Source organism: Centruroides sculpturatus, unplaced genomic scaffold, assembly GCF_000671375.1.
Source record: "Centruroides sculpturatus isolate CEXI.00-Female unplaced genomic scaffold, Cexi_2.0 scaffold1521, whole genome shotgun sequence".
NCBI lineage: Eukaryota > Metazoa > Arthropoda > Arachnida > Scorpiones > Buthidae > Centruroides > Centruroides sculpturatus.
The window spans coordinates 29,790-43,212 of NW_019385683.1; the positions used below are offsets into that span (position 1 = coordinate 29,790).

The following is a 13,423-nucleotide window of genomic DNA, read 5'->3' on the forward strand; positions in this document are numbered from 1 at the left end:
TTTACTATACTGTATTCTTTTGAACATAAATTACTAAAAATGTAATAATTTGTTTTAGAAATCGTTGGTTGTGAATTTTCTGATGAGGGAACAACATGTCCGAAACACAGTAATATCGTATTTAGGTGAAAAATAAAAACTGTTTTTTCTGATTACTATTTTTAAATTTGCAAAACCAAGTCATCCGTATAGTAAGTCCTATTAGTAAAATAAGTCTTAGTAAATACTTTACGTATAAAATATATGATAAGGACAGAGAAAAATATAATTTAAAACTCTTAAAAATCTTATCTGAACTCATGACAACAACGAATAATTATTCTTTAGAGAATACGCTTTAAATAAAGTTTCAATCATCACATAATAAAAATTTACTATTAATTTATATTCACTGTAAATATAATTTCTCCTCACTTGTATAAGTCTGCATTTGTATAATATATAAATGCATCAATTTGGAATATGTAAATGTTAAAAATGATGGTTTTACCCTACACTTTTAAACGTTCAATTATTGCAAATTACTTTTATAAATCAATATATTCATACTTATTTTGTTATAATAAATTCTACATAACTTTTATAATTTATTTAACTATTTATTAACAATATTTAATATAATTCTAAATTAATTTTTTTAACTGTTTGACTTACTTTTAGCATTAAGAATGAAATATTACAACAGAACGATTCCAATCGAACCTCTGTTTTTCGAAACAGTTTTCACTGTTGACGTTTTGAGAAATTTAATTCGCACTTACTGGCATTATTCCATTTTCATATCCATCCTCTATGTACTGGCCATCAAGATCCTTCAGCGTTACATGAAAGATCGACCTCCTTATAACTTCAATCGCGCATTCACCATATGGAACGGGATTTTGGCTGTTTACAGTATTTGCAGCTCAATTAGATTAATTCCAATTGTGTTTGAACAATTTAAACACTTTACTTTTTACGAAATACTTTGTAACAAAAGTATATTAGAAAATACACCGCCGCTTCTATTTTGGGTTGCACTGTTTGTGTTTTCGAAATTTTGGGAATTGGGAGATAGAATTATGATAATACTTCATAAAAGAAAATTGATGTTTCTTCACTTTTATCATCATCCTACTATGTTGATTATATCGTGGTATGCTGCTTACAAAGAATCGAGCTATCTAATGATGATTGTCTACGTTAATCTCTACGTACATTCATTGATGTATACCTATTTTACAGTAAAATGCATGGGGATTAAAATTTCCTCAACAATTGCCATGTTTATTACTGCAACTCAAGTTGCTCAAATGTGGTTTGCGTTATTCCTTACATGTTGGATGTATTGGTTGTTTTTAAATGAACAACCATGCGACACTCCTTTTGAGAGTTTAAAATTTGTTTTCGTTGTAGCTTTGTCATATTTGTATTTTTTTACCGAATTGTTTTATAAATCTTATATTTGCAGACCTAAGGTAAATGAAAATAAAAATAAAACACAGTAGTACGTTGTTTCATTGTATTGCTACAAAATTCAATTATTCAAGAAATTATTAATATAATACATAACAAATAATAAATGATATTATATACAAATAAATGATAATCATACTTCTATCTTATCTTTCCTAATATCATAAATATTGAAAATTTAGTACGCGAATATTTTATAATCTTTAATGTTTGATATTTATGTTTTATTGTTATCTAATCAAACTTTTTATATGTTTGTTACTAGGTTTTTTACACTTTTACTTTTATATACTTTATTTTTATGTATTTGAGTTATACTGTCTAATGGGAGTGGAATTCTTGTATCATATACAGGCATACCTCGACTTACGTCGTTTCGAGTTACGTCGTTCCCGATTATACGTCGCTTGTTAAAAAAGTATATGGAAAAATAAAAATCAAGTTTAAGTCATTTTATTCGACTTTACGTCTGTCCGCCACAAATATTGAAGTCGTAATATCACTAGATAAACGTTTAAAGCACATAAAATCATATTAAAATATATACAAGTATGTACTGTATTTACAGTACACGCATTCGTAAATTTAGATTACTTTTTTTGTACTATATTAAAAACTAAAATTTATTTGTTTGTAAGCTTAAAATAGATTTTTATTAACCATATATTATTTAAAATGCTTTCCTAGTGATAAGTAGATTCGGAGACAGGTAAATTCGACTTACGTCGTTTTCCTGGAACCAATTACCGACGTAAGGCGAGGTATACCTGTACAGTACACACATTTACAGTTGTAATAATTAAATGAATATATAAAATTGTTTGTGTTGTTTTCTTATTTATAAGTTCGGGTTTGTCTAGAGATAATTAAATTTTAATTTTAATAGATTTTCTATTCTAACTTTTTTCGGTAACTTTCTGGAGCGAATTGATATTATTAGATGGATTTTTTAATTAAGAATTTCAATTCACTTCAATTATTTTTTTAATAACCCGCCTGTTTTGCCGATGTAACTTTTTGAATTATGAGAGTTGCATACAAGTTTGTAAACTGTTTCAATAGTTTACAAACTACTGGGAACAAAATTAAAGAATATGAAGCTGCCATTCGCTAAAACATAATACTTCTCCCTGGTACAACCATAGAAGTGGCATAATTTTCAAATAAATAAAAACAATATAACAGTGTTACGTTTAGATAAAGACCCATATGTGAGATCCGAAAGGCCCTGGGTCTAAGTTAATAATGTTATTAATATGTTTAAAATATCGACAAAATATTACTTCGTTTTTGTGAAAAAAAATATTGTTTTAGACGTGGGAAAAACCAGATAACAAATGTTACTTCCTTTCATCGAAGAGAACATCCGCTGTTTTTCCCTTAGCCGTTAAAAATCTCGCTCAGATGGGAAATGGTTACCCCTCATTCATCCCCCTCTCATCCGTTCTCACGAAAGAGTTACTGGACGATGATTGGATGAAATTTTGAATTAAAAGGAGAAATTAGTCAGAACTAGGGGAGTTCTTCGACAGATCCGAAGCATCTAACTCCATGCAGTTTTTCCTCCTGATGGCCAACGCCCATAACGGAGTCCGATAGACGAAGTCCGAGTCTACACATAGAAGAAGTGATATCTTTATATTTGTGCACGAATTGATCTCCCATACGAAAGTAATATGAACTTTATTTACAAGGTGTCCTATATCTACAGAAACGAAGACGACAACTAACAGGTCGTATGTTTAGAATCATTTGTGAGCTCTCTCTCTCGAACGCGCATTAGCATAGAAAAAGTCCTAGTCTATAGCTTGTCGCTAAATTGTTGTTATCGGTCATTTGTATTCGTTTGTTTAGATTTATTAAATTTTACTTTGTTTATTATATAAAAATGTCTCTTAATTGGGTGTCCGAATCAGATCGTAAACGCGTGTTAATCCGCGTATAATAAGATCGATTAACTGGTGTCAAGGAATCCTGACGAACATCTGAACTCCTCGTTCAGATCATTTTAAAATACGCTCTCCTATGTAAACTTTTTACGATCGGATCTTACGATTCGAAACTCGGAGAACTATTCTCACGGAATAGGCCGATTAAGTGGTACTAACGAATTAGTGTACCCCCGGCTGATCTCACACATATAAAACGAAATTTAAAGAACACATAGAAGTAAAAAAACACCCTAAAGGTAATTAGTATTTCAGAAGGCATATCAATAGATCTCCAATACCAGAAAGTAATAGGGAGCGCCTCCACGCGTTAAACATTGTTAAAAAGCACACTTCGTTGTACAGAATGTTAGGAATGAATTTGATAACATTACTTTTGGTAAACTGTTAGTACGTGAACACACCATATAACACCAGTTTTCGTTTTTACCCTGTTTTGCCTTTTCTCGAAAATAATACATACCCCTTAATGTAAAAACTAAAATACTAACAATGATTATAGGCTACAACCTTACGTTCAAAATAATCCTGACTAAAATTTTTAAAATTTTAATTATTCGTAACGTTTGAAAAAGTCAGGAGGAAGATTGCTAAACAGATCAGTTTTAAAAATTACAAATTGAAATTGGTATATTACATCGTATTAAAAATAAAATACTGCTTATACGAATACACTTTTGTTTACCTAAAAAAATTAACCTGTAGATTAAATAAATGCAGAATAAGCTTTAAGAAAATTGTGTAAAAATAATGTTTATAGAATTTCCGAAGCCACAAATAGAAATATTCAAGTCTATCATGGTGATATGATAGGCTTGAATACTTTTACACATCTGCAAGTTACCTTGCATTCAGATGGGTAACACAAATAATTATTGGTAGCATAATTTACTACCTATTTTCAACATTTTGATTTTTGACGCAAAATCAGAGGAGAATTCAAGAAGAGCTGAATGAGCTGAAATCCAAGGTTTAGTTTATGAAAATAAATATAAATAACTCTTTCGGATGAAAATCGTCTGAAATTTTTCATCCTTTGACATATCCAAGTCAATTATGGATATACAAACAGATTTCAAAAACATAAATTTTTGTTATTTCCGAGAAAAATATAACCAAACCCGTAATAAATACTGGAATTTATTCGGAAAAAAACAGTAAAAATGGAAACTGTGAATCCAATCAGAAAAATTCATGGAGCAATTGCAGTAGTGAGGATTCATTCTGAAGACACTGAACACCGTCTCTATAAAGTACAAACAAGAAATACTGTGGTTTCAAAATCATCTGAACTATCTTTTTTAGCAATGAGTTTAAATAGACAAAAAACGATACAAGAGCCGAATGAGGAAATCATCGAAGCACCACAGAAAATGCAAATTCAAAAGTACAAATGGCTTAGAGAGACCAAGCTCCGGAAACGAAACAAAAGGAAAAAAACGAATTGTGGTAATAAGTAAAATTAAAGATTCATGCAAAAAACTGTTACGCGAAAAGTAATATAATTTTGCCACGAAAAAAAGGAATTTCGTTAAAATCACAGAGCACAAAATGTTCGGATCAAAATTTCAACAATTTCCTAACAGAAACAGTTCCGAATCAGACCGTTTCCATAGAAAACGCTATTAGTTCAAAAGAATTAGTTGGAAACGATAGTCCTGCAGAAATTAGAGAATTCGACCAATATGGGAACAGATCAGAAGGTAATTCAACGATGACTCGACAAATTTCTGTAGCTGCCATTAAAAGTATTTGGCGATATCGAGAAAATAAACAGCCTTTAGATCGAAATTCCTGGCTGTTAAAAAGTACGTACGACTTGAAAAACAAAAAAAATTATAAACAAAAATTAAAAGATCAAACTCAATTTTTAAATATGAACCCGGTTTAGACACAGTTACTTTCGAGGAATTATCACATTGACAAAGTCCAATAAGTTACTGACGTTTAAGATCAATACGTTTATTTACTATTATTATGCGCAATTATGCATTTCATAACTATTAAAACTGTCAGAAAGTATACTCCTTTCCATCAGTTTTTATTTTCACTGAAATTGAAACTGTTCGTAAGGAAAAATCACTTTAATGCAATATAATGTAAAATTTATCTGAAACAAAAATGACACGTAATAAATTATGTCTCGCAATGTTTCTCTCGTATTTATTTCACTTTAATGTGTATACAACGTTTGGAAATTGATTGTCTGTGTGACATATATATTTTTCAAATGAAATGTTTTCGTTATTAAAAAATTTTACTGTTTATGATTTAAAAAAAAAAAAACAATATTTACGGTAAAATTCACTTATTCTAATCTCTTTCGTATGTGAAGATAAAACGAGTGACAACAACTGATCTTCCACTTGTCATGTTTCTGAATACACTTCTAACAATAAACGAATTCTACATATATAATACAAATGAATGTTATCGCCCAAAAGAAATGACACGTACGCAAACAAGTAAAAATAACTATATTACTTTCTAATCAATGAATTTTTTATTTATTCTAAAAACCATCTTTTTTTCGGTACATAAAATTGTTTTATGCACAAAATTAAAGTTACAAAACGAAAAAAATCAAACTTTAGAAATTTCTTGTTTCATGTTAAATAAAATCTAAAATACGAGTATTACATATTTTTCAAAGAAATGTACTAAAATCATTTCCACAACTCATTATTCGTTACTAATATGATGTTTAATAATATGATACTTTAAAGAAGCTATAACACGAAATTTTTGTAAGCAATGATTACACGAGAATGGTTTCTCTCCGGTGTGAAGACGAAGATGTTCTATCAGATAATGTTTTTGCGTAAAACTTCGCTTGCAATGGTCGCAAGAAAATGGTTTCTCTCCGGTGTGAAGACGAAGATGTTCTATCAGATTATGTTTTAGTATAAAACTTCGTTTGCAATAATCGCAAGAGAATGGCTTCTCCTCCGTGTGAGTTCGGAGATGTCGAATCAAAGTTCCTTTACGTGCAAAACGTTGCTTGCAATGATCACAAATAAAGGATTTCTCTCCGGTGTGAAGACGAATATGTTCTATCAGATGATGTTTTTGCGTAAAACTTCGTTTGCAATGGTCACAAGAGAATGGTTTCTCCCCCGTGTGAGTTCGAAGATGTAGAATCAGGTTTCCTTTATGTGCAAAACGTTGCTTGCAATGATCACAGGCAAAGGGTTTCTCTCCAGTGTGGATCTTTCGATGATAATTTAACCCATTTTTCGAAACATATTCTTTCTCGCAACTGCCACATGGATACTTCCCATTTTTTGACTTCTGATTGTTTAAAACTGTAAAATACGATTAGAGCATTAAACCTAAAACTCCCTTCACTTTATTGCTAATCGAATACGTAAATATCTAAAATTAATCGCTGATTTTAAAGTATTGTTAGAGTTTGCGTGCAGATAGAAAAAGAATTTTCTTTCTAGAAAGATTCTTTAAACGTAAATTGATACCTTACAACTAACTAGACCACCCCACATCAAACAATAAATCATACGTAAACTGCTTACACCAGTATTTGCAAATATTTCCAAGCAGTGTACACATGCTATCACAAATTAATGTACTTTATACATTTATCTCAAAGCAATTTATGTGAAGAGTATTTTAACATATAACATATTTGGAAATTACTTAAAATATCTTCTTCATTTCATTTTCGTTTCTCTTCATTTGCTTGACATATATTCTTCCTTTTTCATATTCTCGTATAATTTCTTATCACTGCCTTCAATTAAGTCTTCTGTAAACAGAATTTAAACGCATTCCTCGACTCATCCTTTTTCCTGGAAACAATTTTTCATTTGTTTCTTTTCTCTTTATTGTTTAATAGTGAATCTAAAAACAAAGTTTTGAAATCAGATACGAGAATGATGTTATACATTATTTTATAAAACAAATGAAGTATTTCAAATTAAATGATTTCAGAAATTCTTTTTTGAACACGTCATGCCACAAAATTCAAGCTGGGTTCAAGATCTGAAAAATAAACGTTTTTAAGTTAATTTTCTTAAACAAGAATACATATACATGTGAAATGCATTGATTAGTTATTAATAGGATATTTAAAATAATTTTATCTGCTATGTTCAAAAACAAGTAGATCAGATAATATTGTATTTTACGAAGATCCTTTCTTTTTATTTTCATATTTCACAACTTTGATTGAAGANTTATTAATAGGATATTTAAAATAATTTTATCTGCTATGTTCAAAAACAAGTAGATCAGATAATATTGTATTTTACGAAGATCCTTTCTTTTTATTTTCATATTTCACAACTTTGATTGAAGAATTTGAAATTTTAAAAACAACCATTTCTAGCCTTTTCCTAAAAATTGTGGCTTTAACAATGCCTAAAAAATGAAAGTTGTACTTACGGTTGTTTACAATAAGTCAAGGAACTTCATTCAACAAAAAACGTAAAGCACTTTTAATACTTGTTAGCACATTCCACAAATCAAACTCTAGGGCCATTCCATAGATAAAGAACTGTTACCCGAGAAATCTTCAGCTATTTATTGTCGTTTCTTCTCCACTTTTCAGTTCGGACGGAACCGAAGAAAACGGCAGAACTTCTCTATCTGAATGGGCTGAATCAGACTTTTCTATCTGAATGGGCATTTGCTTTTTTTTCTCTGTAAATGAATTGTTAATTTTCTGAAAAATAATAATAAGTGGCACCATCTAATGTTTAAATTCCAATTGTTTTCATTTCTGTATTTTTCGAAAGTTACAAATTGAAATTAGATAAATAATATTTCATTCGAATACAAGGTCTGTTCAAAAAGTATCGGACCTTTGGTCAGCAAAAATAATTTATTGACTTTGAGGTACAAAACCCTAATCCCCTTCAAAGTAGTCTCCTTGGTAATGTATACACTTCTCCCAGCGTTCCTGCCATTGCTGGAAACACTGCTGGAACGCATCTTTTGGAATGGTTATCATCCGGTCCGTCGCATTTCGCATGATGTCTTCTCTCGACTAAATTTGGGTTCCTTTTAGCGGCATTTTCAGCTTGAGAAATAGCCAAAGGTCACACGGAGCCATGTGGAGAGAGTACGGAGCGTGACGAACCACAGGAGTATTGTGTTTGGCGACGAAAGCCCGAATCAGATGCGCAGAATGAGCGGATGAGTTACCACGATGGAGCTGCCAAGTTTTGATCGACCACAGATCCGGTCGTTTGCGTCACACTGTATCGTAAAGACGACGAAGGACCTGCTGGTAGTACTCCTTTGCGATGGTTTGGCCTTGTGGTGCGTACTCACGACACACCACCCCACGAGAGTCGAAAAAACTGTCAACATGACCTTTGATATTGCTGCGGACCTGCCGCGCTTTTTTGGCCTCGAGGATCGTCCTCGAAAGTCTGCTGAATCTTGCGAATGGTTTACACTCGGGTATCGCCAAGGTTTTTGGCAAAATTTGATGTAATATCGCTGCTCACGTTGTTCAGTCATTTTCCAGCTTAGTGAAATCCGACGAGAGCGCACTACATGACCTCACTCATACGCCGATTGCCAACGACTGACGCTTCCTGCAGGCGGGAAAAAATTCAGGGCTGTGCATGACTGTCCCCTCCACAACTCCACCGAAGGAGGCCTCTCTCGCATCATTGGTTTACGCGGAAAAAAAAAGGTCCGATACTTTTTGAACAGACCTTGTATTATTGAAAAGGAATGAATACTTTTAAACAATATAAAAAATTATTAATAATGAGTGGCGATTTATTGTGACACGGTCACAATGCCGTGTTGCAGTTTTTAACCATATTGATTATTTACTTCATTTAAAAGGTATGCTCTGCACTTGCAATTAGCAGTGTCTTGCCCCCGTACATCATTCTTTTCTTTTAACAATAGAGTCGTGCCGATCATCTATAATTGCTTTCGGGAAAAAACTTTGAATAGAAATAGCGTGATTTCCGGTTTGCAGCGGAATTTCATGTACAAGTAATCGGGGCATCACGCTTCTTCTAACGATTCCATAATTTCTCTCGTCTTTCATCTAACTTCGTTCTGAAAATGTAAGAATTCAGTTAAGGAAACACTCAGCATTTCAACCCGTTATGGATTTTTATAAATTTTTGGAAATTTTTCTGTAGGCGTATCAAAGAATACTCTACTGCAACAACCATCTTGTTCCATTGTCTTTTAATCAATAATTAAAACAGCGCCCGACAGACTGATTATAAAGTTTTACCTTTGAATAGCCGAAAACGTTTCTTTCATTTCTCCTCGGAACAATTGCCCATTCCAAAATAAATTAATAACACAAAATATCTCAGCTTCTTTCTTGTTGCTCTTTCAACGATTGAGTTGTAACGTTTTTCAAATTTGAATAAATCCGGTGGCGCCGTCTGTAATTCCAGATGTAAGAAACGTCCATTTTTGCCGTTATTTTTAAAATTAAGCGTCAATTTCCCAATCATATTTTACTTCAATAGAATTTACCAGGAATAATATTTTATTAAAAATTTACTATAAAGAAATATTTTTAATGTAATATACAGTGGCGCTGGATAATAAATCCCAGGGTGATTGAAATTTTTAGGAGATAAGGGAAAACAAAAAGGATGTTCAACTTCTGTTGAAGGAAGTGACTTTTACCAGTTTCCTTCGTTTTAGAAAATATAATTTTCCTATAAATATCATAGAATAATTTTGTCTAAAATTAAATAAAAATTTTATATAAAAGAAATGCAGTTTCCTATATCTGACCAAACCAATATATTTTACACATTTTTTTAAAAATTAAATTGAACATTATAAACTTTAAATCTATAAAACTTACTTTAACCTTTTAACGACCACCTGTCATTAATTATGATGTAATTAAGCATAAAAAATACATAAATTATACTTAAAACTGAAAAAAACGAAAAAGTTTAAGTTTAAGTTCAAGTTTAAGTTCCTTTGTCTCGCCTTTCTGCCAAATTTAACACCGATGAGCCATTTTTTACATAGCTGGATGACCTTGAGAACAGCTTGAGTCGTTTCCCGGGGCATTCTCATAGACGTCTCGGAAAGACAAGGGTTTAAANAACTGTCCATGTCCTATTTCGGCCATTCTATTCGTTATAACGGTTCGGTTTCTAAGATAGCAAATTTAGGCTTACCGTGGTCGATCGTTCGATCCTGTTGCATCGACGTTGAAATTTTCTTTTTGGGCCCATAACCCTTTGTTAAGTTAATTTCTCATGCTAGAATATCGGTATTCACAATTAATCCAATCCTTTGACAACAAAACAGCTTTATTTCTAACTAAAAGGGTTTAATTAACAAACTCTACAATAAAGGTAAGCACACCTCGTGCTTCAATCAACGCCACCTAACAGACATGATTTTTTAATTAATTAAGATGTATCCGCAGCCTTCCCATAGCCAAATTATAGCCACGACATGCACGTGGTAATCGAAAGGTAAGATGTTATGAAAAACTTATGTTTAACATTCGCATGAAATTGTGTTAGTTTGTTACTTTATAAAAATGTCTGCCATGCATACAAAAAACGTTTTTGTTTTCTAATGTTTATACATTTTTCCTTTGTTTCTGCCTTAAAAATTTTTTCTCGTGCTCTGATATTACTACATTGTTGTACTCGTCCAATGAGGAAGGTGTTTAGTGAATTTGCACTTTCTTCTTAATCGTAGGCGGAAAACGACAGTGTAGTGTTGTATTTTTTTGTTATTAATTAATATCGTCAGAATACTCTTCTATCTTCTTTTTATGAAGCGTGTGGTGGAAACAATGTATTGTAGCTTATGTTGAAATTATCGACATTCGGTGTACCCTTGTAAGACGTAGATCATCGGTGTTGTTTTTGCTATTTCGTCATAAACTGTAGATAATGAGGTTGCGTATTTACGTCAGTTTCATGGTTTCGATGGACTATATCTGCATATAGCGTAATCAAGATATGGTTATATTTTAATACGATGCGAACGGTTTTCTGACAAAGTTCACATATACGTTGGAAATCTCATTTCTTACACAGATGGATTTGTGGTAACGCTGTGTGAAAACGTGCTAAATTATAAATTATATTTTTTCTGTAATCGTGTTTAACCTCTACAAATTTCAAGTACTTTAATTTCATCAACGTATCTTTGTAACAAGTGATGTGTGTAAATAGGTTTAATATATTAATATAGTATTATGTGTAAATTTTAAAAATTTGCCGATGATTTTACGTTTCATATTTGTATACTTATTTTATTATAATGCTTTTTTGTAATTTCTTAAACTTATTAAGTTTATTTGTTTATAATTTAATACATTTTATGTCATCACATATTTGCCTGATTTCTGAAAAAAGTCTAAAGTACTATTTTAGATGCGGATTTTGCTTGTTTGTGAAAAATCGAACATATTTTTAAACGCATTTATATTTTTATAATTACTATCAGAAGAGGGGAAAATGTAATTATTGCACCCGGTGTAATCCAGTAAAATCGGACATAATGTAAAAATAACAATATTTAGATATCGATACTTTTTGCCCAAGAAACGTCGGTCTCACCTGCATGTTTTCTACTGTTTATTTTAGTATTTAGTGATCAACGTTGTGTTCAGTACAGTCAATATATTATTTCAATTAGGCGATTAATATTATTATTTAGATAAGTGTTCTAAATATTTTAAAATATAACTGTTGTAAAATTACATACCAAGCAAAATGAAATTATTAAATACAAAATTCTATCTAATAATTTATTTTTAAACAAAGCAAACTTTCGATTATAACACAGCAAAACTACCTTAGTCATATACTTAGTTTTTACAAATGTAATTGTATGTATATGATGTAACATTTCCACTTTCATTTATAAGTAAAACATAAAAGTAAAATACATGAAAGTACCACTGTCTTACAAAGCGTATAAAAAACATTTTAAAAAATTGATAAGGTAACAATAAGACATAAGTTGTAAATAGTAAGAATTATAATATACATCAATATGAGTTAACATTATAATATTACACATTAAGAATTAAAAACAATTCTTATAAAACAATTAACTTTTTTGTGTGTTAAGTTTTCAATATTTATAATATTACATCCGATGCGATAGGAGTATGGTTATTTATTAGCATATCATTTAATTAATTATTATGTATTATATTAATAATTTTTTAACAACAAAACTTTGTAGCATGTAAGAACATATTGTTTTTTTAATCTCTTTTTTTATATATCTGAGATTTGCAAATATAAGATTTATAAAACAATTGCATAAACAGATACACGTATGACAGAGCTATCACAAAGCAGAATTTTAAAATCTCAATAGGAGTGTCGCATGGTTGTTCATTTATGAGTAACCAATAAGTCCAACACGTAAGCAGAAACGCAAACAACATTTGAGCGACTTGAATCCCCGTAATAAACATCGCTATGGTTGAAGAAATCTTAATTCCCATGCATTTGACAGTAAAATAGGTATACATTAAAGAATGTACGAAAACAGTAACATAGACAATCATCACTAGATAGCTGGATTCCTTGTAAGAAGCATACCACGACATAATCAACATAGAAAGATGATGATACCACTGAAGAAACATCAATTTTCTTTTATTAAGTATTATCATAATTGTATCTATCAACTCCCAAACTTTCGAAAACACAAACAGTGTACCCCAAAACAGAAATGGCGGTGAATTTTCTACAATACTCTTATCACAAACTATTTCGTAAAAAGTAAAGTGTTTAAATTGTTCGAACAAAATTGGAATTAATCTAATAGAGCTGCAGATACTGTAAAGAGCCATAATCCCGTTCCATATGGTAAAGGCACGGATGAAGTTATAAGGAGGTCGACCTTTCATGTGATGTTGAAGAATCGTGATGGTCAGCATATAGAAAATGGATATGTAAATGGAATAATGCCAGTATGTGCGATAGAAATTTCTCAGAACATCAGCAGTGAAAACTGTTTCGAAAAAAAGAGGTTCGACTGGAATCGTTCTGTTATTTTCCATTTTTCAATTA

At 31.1% G+C, this 13,423-nt stretch overlaps 1 protein-coding gene across 1 annotated transcript; it reads right to left on the reverse strand.

The window, feature by feature from the left end:
• Nucleotides 1-6,081: 6,081 nt before the first annotated feature.
• On the reverse strand, nucleotides 6,082-8,049 carry LOC111641170 (gastrula zinc finger protein XlCGF8.2DB-like). Its single transcript, XM_023387295.1, has 2 exons — nucleotides 7,965-8,049; nucleotides 6,082-6,709 (listed from the first exon to the last, which is right to left on the reverse strand). Exons 1-2 carry the CDS (start codon nucleotides 8,047-8,049, stop codon nucleotides 6,087-6,089), a joined length of 708 nt encoding a protein of 235 aa, XP_023243063.1. The 3' UTR covers nucleotides 6,082-6,086.
• Between the last annotated feature and the right edge of the window lie 5,374 nt (nucleotides 8,050-13,423).